Raw genomic sequence first — 24,265 nt, forward strand, 5'->3', positions numbered from 1 at the left:
CGTTAAGAACTGAGATTGAACGACGCAATTCCGCTCCAATTTCGGACAAGCTTTGCTTTACATCGTCCAAATTGGAAGCCAAGTCTTCTTCGCTATTAGTTAAGTCTTCCATAGAAGCAATAAGCGCTAACTGCGGTTTAGCACCACACAACTCAATGCCGTCATCAACTTTTTCTTCAAACACTTGGTGGGATTCTTCAATTGGTACTTTCTCGTACCCTTCAACCAGACCCATTTTCGGCCTCTTAGCCCGTGCCATGGTAACCATTTTCTTAAAAAAGGCGACAAGCTCGTCACTGACGTACCCGACCTTTGTTTCACAGTATGTTTTCATAAACTCGCCGAGTTCTGCATCTGCGAAAGCATGCCCCTCAAAGTCTTTGACCTCTTCGTACGATTCGTTAAGTATTGCAAGAAACATATTCAACATGATCATCGACATGCTTAACATGAAACAAAACACAAACAGAGGTCCTACAATTTTGCTGGCATGTTTGAGCTCGTGGAAGTGTGTTTCGCCGCCCAAGATCATCTGACAGACCGAACGCATGGATTGAAAGAACGATGAGTAAGTTGATACGCTTGGTCCAAACACAAGAACACCCATTTGAGTATATGCCAGAATAATCCCTACGAATACGCAAAAAAATGACAAGAGATGACCTATAGATTTCTGTATGGTGGCAGTCATTTGGCAGATGTGACGGTTAAAGCGAATAAGTCTGAGAAATTTCATTGTGACGATGAACATGACGAAAGCCAACAAATAGATCTCGAGTTCGGACCATAACACAATATAATCAGTGCTGGAAGTCTCAAACGGGTTTGCCTGGATACGCTTAATGTACTCACTGGTGTACATTTCTTTGAAGAAGAACATTACAACCGCTGCCACTGCTCCAAATATCTGTAGCAGCTCCATCCAGTTCCAAAACTGAGCAAAATAAAAACATTTTTGACGATAAATTTTTCCAATTTCAGCAAAAAAGAAAAATAAAATAATCAACATCAGAAGGAGCTGGCACAGCTGGTAAAAAGATTTAAAGGCAGGATCTGGCGAAGCATATATCGTCAAGGTTGCAATTTTTGTCACGGTATTGTACCCGCCCGTAGACAAGCGCTCAAACAAGTACCTCACGACGCTAAATAGCGATGTCGCTGGTTGATGGATTGTAAATTCAACGAACACTGCAGCAGTCATGTCATTTATCCAGTTGTTCTTCTCCAAGTTGTGCAACACTTCCAGAGCGGACTTTGCGTTGTAGCCAAGGTCCGCAATGAACCCGCCGCCGCCATAAACACTTTGTAATCCTTGCCAAGAGAGTGTGGTTAAATTCTTCGCTGTTCGGTACCGCCATGGCATTGGACACATATCTTGCAGTTCAAACACAGACAGTAACCGGCTGGTGTTATCCAAAGGGACCCAACCGGGTTGGTTGTAAAGAGTCAAGTCAGCCACTTCGTCATTATAGACTGATAAACAACGTTGGAAATTATGGGCCAATTCTGGATTTGTGGCTTCCATGATACATCTTTCCTCTATGAACAACAACAAAAAAGCAGTAAATGTGCATTGCTCACTCTTTAACAGTCTATTAATCGATATTAAGGAAACAATTAAAACAAAGATTAAACTTGGGAGTCTCTGTAAAATGCATAACCGCTGTTTTTCTAGCTTCGAGGTGAAACAGTGTTAACAGTTTTCCTTTTCCCACCGGCAATATTCTGTGAGAAAAAGTAATTTTCTTGCACAAAAAAAAATTCTTATAAAACACCAATACCGTATTTAGTCGAATAAGAACCGCGGCACTTATTAAAATTTTCATGCCTCAAATGCGGCGCTTATTTGCGGGCGGCGTTTATTTGAAAGTTGGACGCGACAAAGAATTTATTCAACGACGACATTGTTATTAAACTAACAGAATTAACGTATTTTGACTTCGAATGTATCTGGGCCTCGGCATTTATTCGGGGGAGGCGTTCATTAACTTTTTTTATCCCAAATGAGGCTCTTATTCGAGGGCGGCGTTTATTCGAGAAAATACGGCATCTTGTGTCTAAAAGTAGTACGTAGGTCTTCACTGAAATCCGATCATATGCTACTATAGTCCGCGGCAAGATACTTTATTCACCATTTTTGTGCAATCGTAAATTCACATCTTTATTTATTATGCTTTACTGTCTACGAACCCTAATTTATTACATAGACACCAATGAAATACCAGGTGAGCTTTCGCGCGAAAACTTGATATCTTCACATGTGAAAATATCACCTTTGCTATGGCTACATAATAAATGGCGCCTTTCACACCAAAAACCATTTAAGTGAAATGGTTTGGTATTTCATTGGCGTTTATATATTTAATAGAACATTACATGGCCGCTTGGAGATACGAAATTTCTTTTTGCGTGTTGAAAAAATATTTCACCCGTTCTCTGCGCTCACTCGTGAAATATTTTTCAACACTCGAAGAGAAATTTCGTACCTCCGCGCGACCATGTAATATCCTCTATATACAGGGCCGGGTTGTTCAAAGCTAGGTTAAGATAACCCAGGGTTAATGCGAAATATGAATTCAGATATGAAAGCTTAAAAAGTAAATTCAGTTTAATTCTCTTTGTTGACAAGTTGATGATTGGATGCTCTTAAAAATAACAGAGAAAATTCTCCGAGAAAATGTCTTTGAACAAAAGGAAAAGAAACTCGGGTAAAATTTAACCCTTGGTTAAGCACTAATCGGCCTTCGAAAAACTGGGCCCAGGTTTTTTCTTAGGATACCTTCACACAGCACGGGACGAATTTTCGAGCGGTTGAAATTTGTGCGTTTAGGTGGTCCGTTTACACGGAACCACCTTATATAAACGGTACTAAAACTTAGACGCTTAGCCGTTCAAACTTCCTTGTGAATAGAGCGAAAATATTGAATGGTCCCGTTTGAACATAGTTTCCCGTCAAATTCTCAGCCGGTCGAAACTTCGTTCGTTGCCGTGTGAACGAAACTTAAAAGCTAATTTATACAACAGGATAAATTGGAGTTAATGTGATAACCATAAACCCGCCCTTACCAGTAGTGGAATCAGCTCACTTCCTTTCAGGGGTCACTTCCTGCATGTGACCCCTGTCACACTAATTGTTTCGCTCGGCCAATTAGATGCCAGCTATCACATGTACAGTTGATGCCTATATTTTCGCGCCTAGCTCAGCAAAATAGCACTTCATATTCTTCTCTTCGTGGAACAAAATCCCATCCCACCCTCCCTTATTACTGCTTGATTCTCTCTGCTGGTTTTCTTAAGGTTTTATATATGAGGTCTTTTCTCTTGTTGAAAAATTTAAGAAGCTGCTTATACTTTTTGCAGTCATACGAACTACTGATCTTTGTTGTTTACACTTCGAATCAATTGGCAATTGTCAAGAAGACATGGCAGAAAAGAGGTGGGTTTTCTACTGAGGGGAATCATCGTACCCGGCATCCTAACATGCTTGTGCACTTAGTTATTTTGGGCCTTATTTTGATTATTAAGTTGATAAAAGTTTAATTGTCATTTACTTACAACTTCTATTAATACATTTTCGTCTAACCTCTCTCCCTTAAGTGTCTGGCTCTGCTTTCGGGAGGGTTCAGGTTTCCCCCAAAAATAAGTGAGGGTTTTTCCTGACGGGCAGTAGGCACGCAATCCTAGCTTAAATTAGTGATGATATCTGTATTGAGAGTCGTTGGCAATTAATAAACATGGGTTCGGGATGAAGTGCTCCCATACAGGTCACACTTTGCCCCATAGACTCTTGTTACTCCTTAAACCGGGGAATTAGACATCTAGAGAGGTCTTTCCACCTCTCCGGTACCCAAGGGGGATTATCACCTCCACTCACAACCTTGGGGGATTATCAACCCCTAGAGAGGATTATCACCTAGCTTCTCACTATCCTGGGGGATTATCACCCCCAAGAGAGGATTATTACCTCCTTATCCTAGGGGATTATCACTCCCTAGAGAGGATTATCACCTCTCCCCTTGTAGATTTCGGACTGTTACACCAATATGTAGAGAAAAGTGACCTGCTGTCCATATTTGGAGTACTTCATCCCTTACCCCTTTTTCCCCATAATAATTCTGGTCTAGTTACTTGCTTTATCTAAGGGGTTATGGGTTAAGAGCATTAATGTAAGTAATAAAGTGACTGGCATGGAACTCACCAGGTCTGATACGAGCTTGTCGGAGCCGAGGCATTCCTACCATAAAGGTTTCTCTGTTGCTAAGGAAACCCTCCTCGTATTCGAAACGATCGCCGTTGTACCACTGTGTGTGATAGAGGCCTGGAATGAGGACATTCCTCGTCCATGTCCAGAAGGCCGGTGGACTGTTTACCTTATGGAGAAAGAAAACAGAGAATCCTTACGATAGTGAAGCAAAAACAGACCACGTATAGAGTTCCTAATTAATTTACGCTTGGATTGCACTTGACAAGATAACCATAGCGCATGATAATAACTTTGTAGCAGTGGACAGAGTTCACTCTGTTGACATAATTAATGATCACTGCAAGTCATTTGAAATTCAAATCGAGGTATACTCACGTGATGTGGCTAAAAAGGCTTAGTTTTTTTTAGCGGTATAACAGTACTCTTTACCTTTTCAAAGCCACTAAACATGTTCTCCAAACCGGCAGTCAGCTGAAACCTGGTAGGTTTTCTATTTCCATAGCACACCACCATGAGAAGAGCAATAAACACAAAGAAGAAAGTCATTTCAACAATAGTTCTAAACATTTCCAAGACCTTCGTTTGAAATTCGCGGGCTTTTTTGAGCGCCTCTCCGGCAGGTGGTTCTACTTGGCTACCTTTCCCGCCACTTTTCATCGACGAGCCGAGAACCAAGTCCTGCTCAGGAGGCTTTCTGATAAGGAGAGACAACAGTGACGCAATAAGAACCACTTTTATAGGTTGTGTGATAACAACATCTTGGAAGAATGACACCATGATAGATGTGAGCCATTGGTTTGAAGTCTCAGCCCCCCACATCATGCTGTAGAACACTGTAAACGCAGCAGATGCCAGGGAAGTCAAGATACAAAGCATCCAGCCGACGTACACGAAAAAATGAGGCAAACATCCAGGTATTTTTTGGTTTGCCCCAATTGCATCCGCAGGGAGAGGGTACTTGATGTTCTTAAAGATAGTTACAACCAGGACATTTACAGGAATAGCAATAAGACTACTTTGAATGCCAATTTTGATTTGTATCCAGCTTAACTTGATTGGTCCTAACTGGAACGTGTCTTCTGGGGGATTATTAAATTGATAAAACATTGCGTTTGTTATCAAAGTGGCAAATAAAATTGACAAACAACAAGTTAAGCGCTGACAACGGGTGAATGTGTTATGCGGAGGCCTGGTAAAGACCGATAACCACAAATGACCATCACCCAAGCTCCGCGAGGTTCTGGAATAAAACAGGTTTTTGAATCCTGAGAGTTCTCTTTTATCGGCAGCTTTTAGTTCCACTTCTATCTGCCCAGTACCTTTATCCAGTGCAAGCCATCGGTTCCCCAGGAAATGCCATTTGTCTCCAGTCTGAGAATCAATAATTTTAACCTGTGAGAAAAACCACGCAGGACTCTTCCCACTGTTGTCGTGCCAGATTTTAATCTTTACTAGGTTACCCAACGACTCCGGTAAAGATAAAGTAAAGTTGTTAATGCTTCCACGAGCAAAGAAAATTTTGTTAAGTTCTGGATCTGATAAGGGTAAAGCTGGGGTCACGCCTTGCTCTCCATAGATGATCAGTCCTATGTTTGCTGTCGTCCCATAACCCTTCCACATTCCAGTTTGAACGGAAATTTCATACAAGTAGCCTCCTTCCGTGTTATCCGCCAGATAAACGTTAGCCACAACCTAGAAATAAGACAAAGGTTAATTGCGATCCAATTTTTTCGAAAAGTAGCACGCACTAGAATCAAGCCATCTTCTGCTTAGATTTTTATACATTCCTTGACCTTCTTTTCAAAAACTAATATTTAGGAAGTGATAACGAGAACAAATTCAAGAAAAACAATCGCTGGTGAATAACGTTTTCTTTAGTATGCCACTGGTGACAGGATTACACTCATCAAAATTGGCTGTCTTTCACATCTTGCAGAAAAGTATTACTTTATACTGGACTGTTATCTAACAGCTTGTACTCCTCACAAGCTGTTGGATGTACTCCTCACTTTTTGCATTTTTGCGATATACAAGTATTTGCCAAGAACAAATTTGTGCAAATCCATTTTTTCTCCAGCGGTTGGTACATAGGGAAAATAAGACCAAACGTACCTTCATTTCGTCCTTACTGTCAGCTTTTCTAGCGAAAACCAACCCAACAAAATAGAGTCCAAATATGGAACAAACAGTGGCGAGAACGACAAAGTTTCCGGACTCTGCCAGGTTACCAAACTCAGCCCAAACCTTGTCGAAATCGATGGGGTTTGGAGCAACAAAAAAATCCCCACCAAACGCGGACAAATGAGTGCATAGACAGTGGAGGTTGTCGGGTACCGTCTTTGGACCAACCTGTTGTGGATGAAAACAACTTAAGCCATTCATCTATGAATAGGGTTTAGTAACCATCAAGGACAGTCATTTTGTCCATCACTTTCAAACACCCTTCCTTCTTCTCAAAATCCTTATGCAAGCTCCCCAGCAATTCAAGTGAGGTTATGAAACCTTATAAAAAATAAATAATAGTCATGAGGTAAAAAGGGGTAAATATTTTCAATGGGGCCTTAAAGAAAGTTTTACATTTTGTATGAAAATATATATAGTTACGACACAAAGAGACAAGGTCTAGAAATATACGAAAATTTACTGAAAAACGAGTCTCAACTAACACCACGGGACTGCAGCTAGGAAGAATAGTTTCCTCTACTTTCACACATACATACCGTACATCCATCACCTGTCCATGCCTGCTTGTTTTCTGACCAGTACAAACAATTTGCCGCCGTCACAGACAAAGTGTAGTTCACGTCTGTGCTATTGTCATACTGTGGAATAACAATCTTAGGAGTAGAGGGAGGGGTCGTTGGGGGATCTTTAACGCCAATGCAAGAACGTTTCTGCCTGCGTCCGTGACTTCCACAGTCCCTTCTCACCCGAAGATCGACTTCGTCATCTTCCATCTCTGAGGATCCGGTACTAGCAGATTCTGTTTCCAGCTCAGGGTATCTTATCGCGATATAGTGGACGCCAATGTGGCCTGTGACTGCGCTGCTTATTACAAATACGTAAGCCTCCTCACTACAGTGTAGTCCAGTCCCATTATCTTTGCAGTATTTAATATCTGGGATGATGGCACTGAAACTGTAATGTTCTACTGTTGGACGCTTTTTGTAGCTGACGTACACTTCAAGGGATTTACCCTCTTCTGGTTTGATTTCAATGAAGACTGACAAACTCTTCGATGGGATTACAACTTGGTGGTACCTGATTAAAAAGAAGAAATGTCCTTTTCAAATACGTTTATAGTCGGTGTTAGAGTTTGGGCTTAGGCGATTTTAAGTGGCCCCACTATGTTTATGCTACTGAGCATAGGCTTTTGAGATCAACATTTGGCTCCCCAATCATCAACTAGTGTTTAAACTTTAAATAGTCTAGTCCCCGAAATCGAACAGGAGGTTGTATGAAATTTCAGGGCAAACCAGTGGTTAGATAGATGCAATTTAGAACACAGGTTTCCAAACCCTTATTTAATTTAAACAAATAATAATCTAAAACGTGGAAAAGACACATTTCCTTCGTTTACCTCAAGTTATTTTCACCATCGCTTGGCTTTGCAAAGTACACTGGGTTGGTAGTGTTGGTACTGTTGCCCTTATCTTCACGTCTTTTCTTCTGAGGTATAAAAAGTTCCACTGGTTTTGAAAGTCCAGACACTTCCAATGTTTCTCCATCCGCGGCTTTTAACGAAAAATCGATTACTGAGGACTTAATGTTTCTCGAAGTTGCGTCCCATGTGTAGGGATTGTCCTTAAACGCCAGCATCTAGAAAAATCGAAAATTTTTTTGAGAAGCAGCTACCAGCCCACTGGATTGCATGCTAGTTGATGATAGTATTGTAGTGCCAAACCCCCTGATGTATTTAAAAGGAGACTGAGAAGCAGCAAGGGCCATAGTTTCTCAACTACCCAAATTACAAAGACGGTGGCAACAAGGCTTCAAACTACCACCGACATAGTACGAACCACTACGCCAAGGCGACTCAAAACGCATAAAAAAAACTGAAGTTCACATCAGTAAAAATAATAATTTAAAATTTCATTCCGAGTCGTCTACTTGCGGTCTAATATTGCATGTTCAGTACCTGTGAATCAACCGAAGGAAGATGGCTAGCCTTGTCTCCAAATAGAGTAGCAGCTGAAGGTAACTCAACGCCCCCGTCCCCCTGTCCGTCACTCAGCTTTTTGTTGCCAATCTTTGATGGAACCTGTCTGTCCAACGTCATATTTAGGAATTTAGTTGAAAACACGCTGGGCTTTTCACCAACAGCCTTCGTACCCAAAAGGCTGGAGCCAACCTTGTCCATCAGCTTTAACGTTTTCTCAGCCATCTTTTTACTCTAAAGACACAAGATAATAAAACCGTTTTATAGAATAAAATAGTTTGCATTCAACTGGCCGTGTGGTAGCTTTTTTTTAACTTTTAACGTTTTAACTAACTTTTTTATATAACGACGCAATTTTATAGTAGAGTTGTATTGCTATGCCCAAATTTTGATCCAAAATTTTTTTGGTCCATTTTTACTCATGGGAGTGCTTCAAATAAGAACATAGATACCTTTTCTTTTTCAGCTTTCGTCTTTTCCTTCTCCTTTTCCATTTGCTGTTCACCTTCCTCATTCCCAGGCTGCTTTTCCTCATCCGTTTCCTCATCATCCTTTCCCTTTTCAGCTTTACTCGACGTTGCACTTATAACGTTTGAAATGCCATGAAGGAGGCTGGCACCTACGTCTTGCAAAACACCTGGATCGGTAGTGTCTGAGTTTAGCTGGGATGAAACAAAGTCCGCCGTGTCTTCTAGAAGATTGACCGCGTTCTCCTGCAAAATTGTAGGACAAAAATGTTGGTTCTTGAAAACGTAACCCTTAAATTCCCATGTAAGTGCCCTGGCTACGAAGCCCGTCAGACTCCTTTGTTACAGGTCACTTGTTTTTGTTTATTTGTTTGTTTTTTACTACCCTTTTGAACTAACCGACGGATAGGAAGGTGTCATCAATTTCTTCAGTCACCATTAGTAAAAAAAGGGCCACTGTAATACTTGAGTAGGCCGTTTTGGAGGGTTCAGATACCTGTGAACTTTGAGAAATTTCATCCTTCTGCTCTGTTGCTATGGCGACTACTGCTGCCATCTGTGTGACTTGTTCAAGGCTGGTCACCTTGACGGCGGCCATCTGGTTGATAATGGAGTCTTTCAGCTGAAAGTAAACCCAGCGATAACCTCAACGTCATAAGAGCAGCATTTTTATTCGTGATTAGTAAATACACACTCAGTGATCTTAGTGATTCAAGCAATCTGATTGATTTGCGATCTCGGACTATGACGTTCTATTCACCTCGTTAGGTGGTGAACATAAAGCAGAACAGAATCACTGTCGTGAACTGGGTGTTTTGCCAAAGTTTCAGAGTAAGAACTTTTTGAAAATACAAGAATACCTTAGTGTTGATGATTTTGAAGGTAAGAAAAGACTTCATGGTGTTAAAACAGCGTGATTTATTGTGAAGTGATTTACTGTAGCTGACTTTTTGTACGCTCGAAGAAATGTTTACCACTACAGAGGAAAACGAGGCCACTTTGTCACTGTTTTGTGAACTCGGGATTTCCTCGCAGGACCAATTTTGCCTTTAAATAAAAGTTAATATGGAGAAAAGAGGAAGGCAAATATTTTCGAAAATTGTACGTGCCAGCAAGTTAACAAGGAAAGAACACTGCAGATATATAAACAACGCTCACCTCGATCGTAGACGCTGTTGATAGCGTTGAAGAAGCGACAAAAAAACTCTCTCGATCACGGTGATTTGACAGAAACAAAAAAAGCTATACGTTTCTTCTTAGAAGGGATAGTAATTTCAACTTCCGACGTTTTCTTTAAAACCATTGACGCTAATGCTTTAAAAAAGATTAAAACTATGATTTGCCATGTTGGAAGATACTATAAAGATCTAACTTTTGCGCATCTGCTGTTTACGGCTTCATGTGTTCACGCATGAGTTCATGCACCCGTCAATCGACCTAATATAATGGGTTTTTTTAATGGTTTCCTTTCTGACTCTGTTGAGATCACTTCGTGTGAATATACTAAAGCAATTATTCACCTTAGGCTCAGTTAATATTGTTGAATAATTCCCGAGACGAATATTTAACAATATTAACTGGGCCTTCAGCGAACAATTGTTCATAAATCACTTCAACTGAATATCACCTGGCCTGACAGGACAACTTTATCAGGCTTGTTCTTGCGCAAAAAAGGATGCGGCACATACCTTCCTTCAAACTATTAGCACCTAAAAAACCTTCTCGAAGAGCCATCTGTAAACAAGTTAGTGTGTGTGAGAGAGTTTGTTTAAATTTATGCCTTCCTCGCAAGAACAAATGACGAGGTTTAAGCAATTTTTCAAAAATTTCGATTCCTTAGGTGTCAGTGAATACTACAGAAAAATTAAGAAACAGTTTAGCATCGTTTAAAAAATGTTATTAATTCTAAATAAAATCAAATTGTAATGTTTTTCTCTATATTTTTTATTCGCTTTATTTTATTAAAAATCCATTCGAGGTCCGCATGCGTGGTTAGTCTGTTATTTTCGTTGATATAGATAATAATTGCCAAGCAGTCTTTGAGCTTAAATAAAATTACGGGCAATTGATTTCATGAACACTTTTTTCAAGTAAGAGTTTTGCAGTTGTTTGTATTATGAAGCCACGGCTTGTCACTTATTCCTAGCGTTGTTGTTGTTGTTGTTGTTGTTGTGGTTGTTGTTGATGTTGTTGTTCTTTATATGATTTAACTTTAGTGTCTGAACAGCGAGAAAGGAAGTAAACAAAAAAGGCAGTTTGAATGAAAATGAATTACTGACAAATGAATATTTACGTTAAACACATACAAAAAAATTCCTACCCAAAACAAAGTACAAAAGACCGACTAATTTTCCCTTAACTGTTACGGGTATCTTGGCATCACATCACAGTTACCAACACAATATGACATGTAATACGAAAATAAATGAAAGAGAAAAAAACTAACGTGAAGAAAACTAAACAAAAATGACAATTATTTTAAAGTGGCGCATGTGTGGTATGCGTACTTACATTACGGACCGTTGTCTTGGTGACATTAAACTTTGAGCGTAAGATCTTTCTTACCACTGCAATCTGTGAGTTAAAAGCATGTAGATTTGTATAAAATGGTCGATAATTAGTCGTGAATACGGTGACGTTAACAATCGTGATAGTGCTCACAGTGCCGAGTAGTGACTTGATCGTGTCCGCTTATGCATGGTTTATCATGCAAATGTGCGAATAAATTCAAGTTAAAGTTGATTTTACATGAATATTAACTAGTGCAGTTATAGCTGAATCGGAACGTGCGTCTTCAGTCAGGAATCATTATCGTGCCTTCTAAGAGTGCGCCAGTTGTTGTTGCTCCTGTTTTTTGTGTTTGTTTGTTTGTCGTTGTTTCTCCTGCCCGACTACGGTTTCGCTCTAGATCTCACTTTTAATTCAACTTATGCACATTCTTGAGGACCCCAGCAAGAAGATAGGGCGACTGAGGCTGAGTCAGCAAGTAACGCTTCTGAGATTTTCTTGCATGACAACCACAACACTTCAAAGCAGAACAAAACACAAGGGCTTACTTGGGGATACATCGATGTCTTGTCGGCAGCAGTCAATCTTAAATCCCGTTCGGTTGGTTCACTTAATTTTACAATCTTGATGCAAACTCACTGCCGCGCAATAGGTGCACAATTCTGGGAAAATGGTAACAGTTGTGGACGAAACCAAATTTATCTTAATTTTGTTGTTATGATGAAGACATCAGTGCTGACAGTTATAATTATTGGTGAGAGAAAAAAAACATAGATAGGCCCTTCTGACAACAGCAGAAACAGATAAAGCTTGACAAATGAAACTCATCGCTGAATGATTGAGAAAAAGCAAGATCGAGAACTTGAAAAACCTCTCGGGGAAAAACCTTTAAGCAAAGAACCGGCAAACTTGTTGAGAAAGACAAAAAAAATGAAACAGAAAAAGGAATGTCTTTGCAATTGCAGGCTTTTCTTCATGAACAACGAATAATAGAGCAAGTTGTTGTAAAGCTACCGACTTTTATATGATTCGGATTAAGCACACGTAGGATGACTATCGTTAAATATACTGTCTGAAAAAAGTGAGCGTGCTGGTTACCGTCGTGCACACAGAGGATGGATTAAATATAATGTTAGTTTAACTTCTTTACGTTACCTGTAATCTTTAAAATGTTGTAAGAAGAATTTAACGTTTAAATTGTATGGTTACTTAGCTTCATACCTTCTATATTTATCAATTATTGAATAAGGCTGAGCATGATATGAAGAATTATGTTGATCAAGAAGTGTGTTATCCATCGACGCCGAAAGCTGAGATGGATGAAAACCTCCGAAATCTGCATAATTCTCCACCTCAAATGAAAGCCGAAATTCAGTAGTAATTGTTTTATTTGTTTAACGGTAATAAAGATAAAGGGTCGGTTATATAAACGAAGTCTTAACGCGGTTTAAGAAACCTTTGGATCTTCAGTCTCCTCCTTAGTGGGTTAAATTCAAGAAGATAAATGCTGTTCTAGTCTATACTATATGCTTTAATGAAACTCTTAACGACAAATGGTGTTTAGATGAAAGCGCTAGGCAAACTGAAAGTGACTTACAAAGCGGTTTTGCTAAACACTGGTTAAACTCCGTTTAAATAACCGTCCCATAGAGTTTATGTTTGGGGGCATAAATATATTTTAAGCCCGACTCAAACTCATTTTAGCCCGAGCCGCTAGGCGAGTGTTAAAATAAGCTCTGAGATTAGGGCCAAAAACATATATATTTATGCCCAACAACATAAACTCCACAACTTTTATTATCACTTTGGAGGGCAATGAGAAAATAAAGCCGATTTTATAAGATGAAAACAAGTCATTCTGAATCAAATTACGTTAGGATTTACATGTTGAATGCCTTTTATTAATTTTTACCCGAAACTGGCTAGAAATTACACAGTGTCGTGCCATTTAAGTTTGTAAAAATTACAATAGACAAGAAAGCTCATTTGTAAGAGTTAGAATTAAATGTACATTTGCACAAATGTTAAAGTAACATTTTGGCATAATTGGTTCAACTGAGTGCGTTAATGGCTTGAAGCTACAAAATCTACATGCACTTCGTCGCCGACTATGGAGCTACTATGGGCGTTTACATCAGAGGTTTTTCTAATCATTTGTAGATCTTCTTCCTCTAGCTCAAATTGTTTGTTGTTTTCTGTGTTTTCAGCCATGATTTGATCTTTGAAAATGGCAGCGTAAAGGTGGTCTGCTACACAGCCGTTTTTAGTGTCGTCACGCAACGATCCTTCCCACAGAGCGTTGCGCCAAAAAAAGACTGTGTAGCAGACTAGCATAAGGGCAACGCGAACATTACAATCATGGCTTCTCGATTTTGATTGGCTGCATATATCGTATGACTGTTTGATCTTCTCTTTTCATTGGTTTATTTCAGCGGGCTAAAATGCATTTTCACCCGCCAAATTCTCCATTTCAACCAGCAAAATGCGCCACAATGCCCAACAACGTGATAATAAAAATTAAATTGTTTTATTGCCTTTCAAATAGCTTTAAATACTCGTAAAATAAAGAACTGAAGGAGAGGGGGAGGGAATGAGCGAACCTTGAGCCTCGGGTAGTTACGTTCGTTCCTCAAGTTCTTAAGGCATCGTTAGCTCCTCGTAGACTTGCAAATTGGTGCGCATAAATTGTATATTAGTCAAGAGGCAATCATTGACGTTAGAGTGCTTGACGTCAATGAATGTAACTGCTCACATTTTTTCAAATATGACAGAAAAGGAGAAATACTTTGAATGAATAATAGAAAAGACATTATTAAAATATCCCTGCCTTTTTTTAGTTATTTGACTTTGTAGTTGTGGTCAAGCCTCATTCTTTGGCACAGCTATTTTTTTCTTTACTTTCTATCAGAATTGACAACTAATAAACTAAGAATAGTCCAAACCTTCACTTATCTTACAAGGTATCTTAAAAAAAAAAAACTCTGGAGCCTTAACCAAAGGTACTCTTTAACTAAAAAAGAATTACTTTGGCCCGAACAATGGGAATTTTAACCTTCTCATGCCATGTGAGCGATCCTATAATTTCTTAATATGATATTAAGTCATGGTTTACTTATCCTTTGTTTTTCGTTTTTATACACGTCTGGTCATGAATAAACGGTTAAGAATAGACCGTTCTCATGTTACTTTCTATTCTTTTATGCTGTTGTTAAGCATATCATCGTTTTGGAATGAGGATTCCTTTGCAGTTTGCACATGATAAAATAAAACAAAAGAACAGTGTCTCCTTAGAGACACTGTTAAGGAGGCAAAAAGGCTAGACATTTATCAAACAAGTTAGCTTACCGATATTTTGTCTTTGCTGTTCATCTCTCCCTCGCTCTTGTCTACCATGGAAAGTACTGCGTATGCCATCTGAGCCGCCTTGTCTACGTCACCAGACTGAATCAGATTACCAAGGGGGCTTTTCTCCCCACTTGTCATACTAATCAATGTTTCAGTGACATCTTCAGCGGGCATTGGTTCAACCTACGGAAAGGTTGAACCCGAATAAGAAGAGAAAGACATAACATAACATACACTTTATTACGACTCCTCTATACGGGGCTATTATGTCGTAATGTACAATAATAACAAAATATACAATAATAAAATTACAATCGGCAAAAATGTTTACATCTGTTACAACAAGAAATATTTACACGACTGTTATATACAGTCATGAAAAATGTGATTCAATCTATTTAAGAAGAGTTTCCAAGAAAATGAGCGGCGTCTTTCCTTTTAAAACTTGAGATATTGTTTAAGTTCCGAATGTTTTCTGGGAGTAAGTTGTATTCTTTTGCCCCACGAAAGGCGAAAGAACGTTGACCAGTTGACAATCTACCTAAATGCAGGCTGCATTTAGGTAGATTTAACTGTGACATATTTCTAGTGCTGCGTCGTGACACACTAAATCTATCATAAAATAAATTGTAAAGATAAGGTGGTGCCTGATTTGTTCTACACTTCTGAACCATACTAACAGAATTTAATAGAAGTTTTTGACGGACGATTAGCCAACCAAGGGATTTGCGCGCGGCAGAGAATGAACAAATTTTTTGATACCTAGGATGATTCTGCAAGCAAAGTTCTGGATAAGTTGAAGCTTAGAAATGTTTTTGCTGGAGGTGTTACCCCATACACTAGAACAATAAAAAAAAAAGCCTGCTAAAAAAAAGATCCTTGATAATTAAACAAAGTGTTTTGTTTTCCAAATGATGTTTAATTCTATTGATACCACGTAGATTATACAGGCAGCTCGAGGACAGTTTAGATACATGGTTAGTTACGGCGGAGTCGATCCAGATCCCCAAGTCTTTTACAACAGGAGAGGGCTTGATGTTCTTCCCCAATTGAACAAAAGGAGGTAAAGATAAGTTTCGAGTTAGTTGTGGAACGCCAACAACGAGGAGCTTAGTTTTGTTTGGGTTAATTAACAAAGAGTTTGTTGAACAGCACTTTGCGATCTCGCGGAGATCACTATTGAGGTCAGAAATGGCAATGCTGATGTCAAACGGGGCAAGAGTCAAAAGCAGCTTGTTTTCGTCTACATAGTCTATGGCTCCGCACTCGCAGAAGGTCGTTGACGTACAACGTGAACAAAACTGGACCGAGAATGGACCCCTGGGCCACACCCACTGTCAGTGGGAGAGGGTCGGATAGGTCACTGCCAATCCTGGCCACTTGCTTGCGTAATGATAGGTAACTCTTGAACCAGGCTAGCGTGGAGGCCGACACACCCAGTAAGTGCAGTTTTGATAATAAGTTGTCATGTTGGATGCTGTCGAAAGCTTTAGACATGTCGAGCAGCACAAGGAGCTGGTCCGTGTAGTGCAGTAAGGCGGTTTCAGTGATGTGGAACTTTCTTTTTCCACCCTGTAAGCCGGATATCTTGCTGTTTTTTATCCAAAAAGTCCATGAACTGCGTGTGAGCAGCCCTCTCGCATACCTTTGACATTACAGGTAGAAGGGATATAGGGCGGGTGTTTTCGGGCTCATTAGGATCGCCGGACTTGAGGCTTGGGGTGACCACTGCAGACTTCCACGCCTGCGCAAAGGATTTCGATGCGAGCGAAGAATTAATCAGATTAGTAATGACAGGTAGCGTGGCTGGTAGACTGTCTTTAAGCACTCTAGCAGATAACCTATCATGCCCGGGCGCTTTGTTTGATGGGATATGCTTGACAATCTTTTCACTGTCCTGTTCCGTCACAGCATTAAACTCAAATTTGAATAGAATATTACATGGACGCGCAGAGTTACGAAATTTATCTTCGAGTGTTGCAAACTTTTTTAACTCGAGTGTTCCTATGCAAGCGGCCATGTAATTTTCTATCTATATATCGACACCAATGAAATACCAAACTATTTCAGTTATATTTTTTTGGTTACGAAAGGCGCGATTGACCACGAAGTCATAGCAACGCTGATCTATTCACGCGTGAAGATTAAGATATCGTGTTTTCCCGTAAAAACTCTCCTAGTATTTCGTTGGTAGTTATAGAATAAACAGACTGATGTAGCTGCGGCATTGGTTTAAAGCAAAGCTATATCAGGAGTTGAAATTTCTTTTCACTGTCAATAATGTATTGGTCAAGCAATTAATTATTTTATTTATTTTATGCTAGAATAAAACCTACGTTAACTACAAGGACGTCCATACAAGCAGCCCCTAGTGAGTCGATAATCTGAATTTCCAGGGCAATGACGTAATCAAGCAGAGGATCACCAAGAGGAAGCCTGGTAGTAGTGCTGCTTGAACTGCCTTTCTGTATGACAACAGCACCTGTGTTCGTGTGATAGCTACAGATCCAAAAGGAGAAAAATGAAAAATGAGGTTAACAAATGTTGGGTCTTTTTAAGCCTGCTTACGTACCCACGGTACAGTTAAGATTTGCAAGATGTCATGATTAGTTGCTAACAAAAAAGATTTGAAAGGGGCACCCAACGACGGTTTCCTCCGAAATGCAGTGAAAACTCTTTTTAGTCTATCCAGAGAGTACTTTTAGATCTTTAGAAATAAATTCAAATGGGCGCTACAAAATTTATACTTGTTCGTCATCTTAGGGCAACTTGTGCTCTTTTCGAAATTACCATGGCCTCAATATTATTTTCCCGAAAATTTTGGATGCAACTTGAAGTTTCACGATCAGATCCAAAAGGAGAAAAATGAAAAATGAGGTTAACAAATGTTGGGTCTTTTTAAGCCTGCTTACGTACCCACGGTACAGTTAAGATTTGCAAGATGTCATGATTAGTTGCTAACAAAAAAGATTTGAAAGGGGCACCCAACGACGGTTTCCTCCGAAATGCAGTGAAAACTCTTTTTAGTCTATCCAGAGAGTACTTTTAGATCTTTAGAAATAAATTCAAATGGGCGCTACAAAATTTATACTTGTTCGTCATCTTAGGGCAACTTGTGCTCTTTTCGAAATTACCATGGCCTCAATATTATTTTCCCGAAAATTTTGGATGCAACTTGAAGTTTCACGATCAGATCCAAAAGGAGAAAAATGAAAAATGAGGTTAACAAATGTTGGGTCTTTTTAAGCCTGCTTACGTACCCACGGTACAGTTAAGATTTGCAAGATGTCATGATTAGTTGCTAACAAAAAAGATTTGAAAGGGGCACCCAACGACGGTTTCCTCCGAAATGCAGTGAAAACTCTTTTTAGTCTATCCAGAGAGTACTTTTAGATCTTTAGAAATAAATTCAAATGGGCGCTACAAAATTTATACTTGTTCGTCATCTTAGGGCAACTTGTGCTCTTTTCGAAATTACCATGGCCTCAATATTATTTTCCCGAAAATTTTGGATGCAACTTGAAGTTTCACGAAAGTGAGAATTTTTTCTGATTCCTATTTCTATCGCATTTACGAATCCGAAAATTTTAGGTTTCCTTTTTCTTCGGAAAATACCTTAATCTGGGGAGTGAAATGCGAAATATTAAACTTCAGAAAATCGTAGGGAATTTATTAGAAAAGCTTCGAAAATTGTAAATGAATGGAACAGCCATCTAGAAATTCTTCCACTTTCTCACGGAATAGAAAATTTTAGCTTCTCCGAACAGGTATTTTACAGAACACTTTCGTTGGGTGCCCCAGAATAAAGGCCGTAATTTTTATGTTATTACTTTGCGTTTCAGGAAGTCGCTTAAATTCAGTAAACAGCACAGAAAAATCACATTTTTTTATTTGTATCTAATCTAAAAGAATACATCTCTTTTACGCATTTCTGACCAGCAACTCAAAATGAACGGGCAATTCTCTGCAAACATACCTAAACTCATAGCTTAGTGGCATATCTTCATCCATGAATCCCCGGCAGGAAATAGTAAACTCTGTTGTAACCGCGTGTCCAGTTTCAGGGGTCACTGAGCAGCCGGCCATTTCGTCAGAATAATCATACACTGGCGGAGAATTAGTCTTAAAGAAGATCTCACTCTCCTCAACTGTGTCATCATCAAGGTACACAGATGCTCTCAGTCTGTACTTGGTGTCATCCGCCAATGAATTCTCCCAATCGTTGAGCTTTCCTATAACGGATTATAAAAGCGAGGAAAAATCGCTTAGCTAGCGGAGAGGTAAAGACCGGTGCAAACGGATGCAACATTGTTGGATGCTGTATGTTGCGTCCGTTGGCGCATCCTGTTGCATGTTGTTGCAAGTTGGAGTTGTTGTGCAAAGTTTGAAACCGGTCAAACTGTTGAGCCAACGACTCCCAACATTTCTTTTTTTCTGTGATCACCGAAACGTAGCGCGACAATGTTGGATCTATTTGCGCCGCTCTTCCAACATGCTGGGGTCGCGCGCGCGCGCAATACACATGGCCCTGCACATGGTCACCCATGGTCTTTAAAGTCTTATGGGTTGTATCGTTCCCACGATCCACTCCAGAACCCAACATTGTAGGGAGTTGTTGCATTTGTTTGCACATCGCAACAAAAACGGACGCAACAACTCCCACCTTGTTAGCCCAAAAATGTTGAGAGTTGCTACGTCCGTTTGCGCGCACCTTAAAACGAAATTCGAAAGAAACGTTATTCTGTGGATATTATCAAATATGCTAAGAAAAAAGACTCTGTAAAAATTCAAGGCTAGGGTGACCACAAAGCAGCCCTTGGTGATAATAGAAGGTTTACAACTACAAAAAACTACGCCAAAAATATTTCTGTGACTTCAAATATATTTTCTGCTGAGGGCCACTAGCTTTATCTCATTTTAGTACGGGCCCAGAAGTGTCCTACAGAATGTTATTTTCTGTCAGCCGAAATACTTTAAACAGTAAGATTCCTAGTAAAAGATACAGCACTGATGGCTATCGAGAGACTTCTAACAAAACAATTTTTTGGAATAATGTTTGTCTATGACTATTTTGTTTTATTTTCCTCGGGTATCTTCGTTCGCCTTCAATAGCCGCCAAAGTGATCAATTTAAGTTCCATTAGTGCTATATTTTGGAAAACTACCTTTAAACACCAGACTCGAGCTATCCGGTTCTGTAAGGATCCTGTTCTCCAAGTCTGTTTCTTGCACCCACGTTTCGTTCTCGGCAAAGACATCGAACTTGAAAAGCGTCCAGTTGTATTTCTGGATCGCTTGGCAAGACACGCCCTTGCATTCAGACTCAATTATCATGCGCTTATTTGCGGTCACCTTGGAGCCGCAGTTTCTTTTACATCTGTTAAGAGTAAACATCAAAAGCTATTCAGAAAGAGCGTAACGGCAGACAGCAAACAGCAGAGATCTTCAAGCGATTGCATCCGTTAAAAAAGTTAAGTTCTTTTTCTTTATGTTTTACATAAATGAGAAAACTCATCTTGACTTTGTAAAACGGCCAGCGACAAACGACGAGCATTACTGAAAAAGAGCGGGAAAAGAGTCACGTGGTCTCATATCTGACATCTGCTATTTACCGTTACGCGAGGCATAGACTGAGCCTCCATGAATAACTGAGTCAAATTGAAAGTATATTAAACATACTGAAGTCCACGCGAAATTTGATCAGTCGTTACCAATGATCTGTGAACGAAGAGACGCATGGCTGACGTCTTGTACGACGCACAACTGTCGACGTTTTTTTCACTGTTTCATTAACCAACCTGGTTGACAGTATAGAAGGTCTAGAATGTTTCAGTATTGCAAAGTATATAACTTAAAGTGGATTAACAGGCTGATTTTAAGATCCGGGGAAAAAAGTAACCATGCAAGTTTAAAATTGAGAATGCAATCAAATTCTGTGTTCTTGCTCTAAAACACAAAAAAGTTCGCTAAAAAATCGTTTAGTGGTGAAAATTTGAATAGTTGACTGACGTTCAATTAATCGAATGAAATGTCTTTCTGAATACCAATTTTAACTAACTGATGCAAATTTCATGAGTATTAGTGATAGTCAAAGAAAAACTATTTACCTGATAGAAAATGCAATAGAAGACTCGACCCGCAGTATATGACTTGCAGTGGATCTTCGGTTTTGTTTCTCAACAATAAGTTCAAATACGTAGCTATACTGTGAGACCATCTTATTTACACTGATCTTTAGAAAAGGTTCCGTTGTGTTCATCTTCCCGACGCCATATCCAAAACACCCTCCAAGGACTTTTTCCCTCCCATGGGAAGTATCGATAGGGAGCGACTCCAGGTTCGAGAAATCTTCGTCTTCTCTTCGACACAACCAAGTAAACGTAATGCCTTGGTCCCGCGATGCGGGATCGTGCGGGTCGTAGGAATCTGTTGCATCTAACACAACATCGCTGGTACCCTTTACCACCATGTCCACACCGCGTATCTTAGCAACAAGATCAGGATACACCACTTGAAGAAAACCGTAATCGTAGCCCAAAGCGCCCTCCTCTTTCGTCATTTCGGCAACCAGTCGTATAAAATACAACCCCACACGCAAACTTTTTGGTCGAATAGTAAGTTTCCGAGCGCCCACGATTTGCCGGGACGGGCTCAATTTAAAAGCTCCACTTTTACCATCGACTTCATAGCTGTCCCAGGAGAGCCGAAAGGAAGTGGAAGTATTGCAACGAAGGGCAAACTCTCCGATAACAAAAAACATATCAACCGTTGTTATCTTTGTAGCATTGATGTGCGACTTGTTTAGGAGGACGTGTACTTTGGGGGGACGGCAACTATAATCAACTGTTAACGAAAAACAGAAAACATTATTTGGGATTACTGCCAGCAGCTTAAATCTCAATTATCTTTCCCAGGGGTAATCAGATTTTATTCAGAGAGCCGAAATTTACAATGATATTATAGATACAACAAGGAAAAAAAAACTTTCATTCTTTGCACTCTCAGAAGTTTTCACTGAATATGATTTTAAATTTAGGATTTTATTCACAGCCTCAAAACTTGATGCAAACGCGTACAGCACGATAAAAACGTACTGCTTATTAGCTGCTTTCATTGGAATGGTTACACTTTTAATGGAATCAACAGGATCATAAACAGTACAACATTAGTGTTAGTAACCTTCTTTTGAATGGTCACACCACATAAGATTCCTCAAAAGTTGTATACATTTTTGTTTTTTTGCAGCGTGATGAATAGCACCAGAGAACATCACCCAGTATTCAGTGGCGTCTACTCCACGAGTTCATCAACGGATTCAGTCACCCTATATGGCATTACTAACAACAATATTCCTTACGAAGTTAACCGAAGAAACCGCCTTTGAATCCAAGGGGACTTCGAATTCCTGGGAACAGCAACAGCTTGCTAAAAACTGAAAAGTACACCCAAAGCGTCATACTTACGGGCATATTGCAGTTTAATGTACTGTTGTTCAAACAGGCCTACTGTACTTGCTAGGTATCTTGTGAGGGCAGCTGTGATGTCATGTACACCAGCCTCTATGCATTCTATCTTAAGTTCTGCCGTCAGTTTTATTTCCGCTCCTTTGGTCTGAGGACTGAAAGAAAGGAAGTGAAATAAGTGAAATATTTTAATATAGTAACAGCTTTACTCTAGCTCTCTCGGCTACCAATAATTATTTGTTTTCATTTTTCTTTCACGGTCAAACGAGAAGCCCATATTACCACGTTAAATTGCCATATATTCTAAGATAATCAAGATCAGTAGCAAGCTTGATAAGAAGGGACGATTTTTTAGGATAGAAATGTATTAGATAATGGATGGCGAGTCAAGTAAATAAACGCCATTCTGCAGAACCTTCGACTTAGGCCCAATGGGCCATAGCCTTCAATTTATTCTATGGCCCAAGGTTCATATCCCTTGCCATTCAGTGCCACTTAAAGCTGTTGTTCTCTTTTTCTTTTCTTTTTTTTTTTTTTCTGTTTTCCTACTTCAAAAAACTCCAGCCCATCCGCATGTTACACGATAACAGCTGAGATCTTGCCTCCTGCAGTCCAAGACTTACGCTTCATTACTGCCGCCATGATACCACTTACTGTATAATAAGAACGCTGTTAAATATGGCTGTATTTAAGTTAGGAATTTGTTCATGCTTAGCGTGCGCGTATCGAGTTATGGATATCGGGGGAAGTTTGGAGAGCACGAATGTTCCTAAAGAGTTTCTCGAGGCGCAGCCGAGAGCAACTCTAGCCTCTTGAGTGCTCTCCAAACTTCCCAAATGCATTCATAACTCGATATACGCACAGGTAAAAGCATGAGCAAATTCTTTTATAACATAGCTGACAAAAATGCTTGCTCTTTGATCAACTGCAAAATTCTCGCAACGCGCGACACAGAAAAACAAACGCTTCTATAAGCCGGTTACAAACGCGCCACAATCGTCTACTTTGAAAGAAAATTCTTACGGTAAAACTGAGAAAGAAAATTTACTTATTTAAAACGATCAATGGAAACTAAGCAGAAACAAAGCCAAAAGAGTCTTAAAGTCCCCCTAATGTTGAAATACTCACATGTTTATAAGAAGTCGTGGAGTATGGTTTGGATTCGCCGAAAAGATGTTTATGTTTTGCTCGGCGAAATCCAGAAAACTTTGTTTTTCAGCGAAGACGACTGTCATCCTACTTTATATTCATTTACGAACAATGGCTGGTCATCACGGCTTCTTGAGAAGACCTGGCAGCAGTTGTTTTTGTGAGTAATAGATTAATGTCTTCTTGTGTAATTTGTCTTGTTATTGCAAGAGAAAGTTTCCTGTTACAGTGGGATTGTTAGGCGATAGTAAAAGCGCATAATTTTTCGCCATTGAACTTACTTTAAAATTAACTTATTTTGTAAAGGATAAACAAAGGTTAAAAACGGAGGACACTGACTTTACACAAATTGGATATTTTCCGACAAGGACCAATTTGTGGTCTTTTTCCAGCTCAATGTCCTTCTAAGTCAGGCGGCTTAGCTAGAAATTTTAAGTGAATTGTGCACTTTTAGATACAAGCATGAAATTTGGCACACTGATAGTAGTCACCAATACAAGCATCTTCAGATGTACTAGTGCCAAGGCGGAATTACCTCTTTTTCCATAGAAACCACAATTTATTAAAATTAATAAAAATTTAATGAATTAAATTCATTAAATTATTTGTCCTAGTTTTTCAAGACATAGTATCATTTCACTTAGTCATCCAATCTTCTAACCACGTACATGTTGTTTATAACACGCCATTTAACCTTAACTATGCGTTGCCATGACAACGTAAGCAAAAGAAAACTAAAACTACAACGACTGAATAAAATTAATGTGCCTTCAGTTTGTTTGATTATTATATGTGATACAACTAATATCTTTGCACACAGCTTTGTTACCTAACAGATTTCACATTTTTATTACGGACCAAATGTGCATCCCTCACTGCACATAACAAGATGGCAGCCGTAAAAAAAGAGCTTCTGCAGAAACATGATTAAAATGACGTCAATCGAAGGAAACTGTTATTGGACTTTTCCA

At 39.4% G+C, this 24,265-nt stretch overlaps 1 protein-coding gene across 7 annotated transcripts in view; it reads right to left on the reverse strand.

The window, feature by feature from the left end:
• The window catches only part of LOC140942720 (polycystin-1-like protein 2), a 74,959-nt gene that overhangs the window by 700 nt on the left and 49,994 nt on the right, over positions 1-24,265 (reverse strand). For 5 of the 7 annotated variants that reach the window (XM_073391695.1, XM_073391697.1, XM_073391692.1 and 2 more), the window contains exons 6-21: positions 22,146-22,300; positions 20,790-21,525; positions 19,848-20,059; positions 18,660-18,915; positions 17,020-17,182; positions 14,684-14,866; positions 11,342-11,404; positions 9,327-9,452; positions 8,816-9,076; positions 8,343-8,597; positions 7,785-8,023; positions 6,925-7,465; positions 6,317-6,553; positions 4,634-5,896; positions 4,199-4,370; positions 1-1,539 (exon numbers count right to left, since the gene is read on the reverse strand). The exon at positions 1-1,539 is cut by the window's left edge and continues 700 nt beyond it. In XM_073391695.1, coding sequence (XP_073247796.1) covers positions 1-1,539; positions 4,199-4,370; positions 4,634-5,896; positions 6,317-6,553; positions 6,925-7,465; positions 7,785-8,023; positions 8,343-8,597; positions 8,816-9,076; positions 9,327-9,452; positions 11,342-11,404; positions 14,684-14,866; positions 17,020-17,182; positions 18,660-18,915; positions 19,848-20,059; positions 20,790-21,525; positions 22,146-22,300 — 6,401 coding nt within the window. The remainder of the gene's footprint in view (positions 1,540-4,198; positions 4,371-4,633; positions 5,897-6,316; positions 6,554-6,924; positions 7,466-7,784; positions 8,024-8,342; positions 8,598-8,815; positions 9,077-9,326; positions 9,453-11,341; positions 11,405-14,683; positions 14,867-17,019; positions 17,183-18,659; positions 18,916-19,847; positions 20,060-20,789; positions 21,526-22,145; positions 22,301-24,265) is intronic. The other 2 variants (XM_073391694.1, XM_073391693.1) reach the window with 1 other exon arrangement.

This window comes from Porites lutea, chromosome 7 (assembly GCF_958299795.1).
Source record: "Porites lutea chromosome 7, jaPorLute2.1, whole genome shotgun sequence".
Lineage (NCBI taxonomy): Eukaryota > Metazoa > Cnidaria > Anthozoa > Scleractinia > Poritidae > Porites > Porites lutea.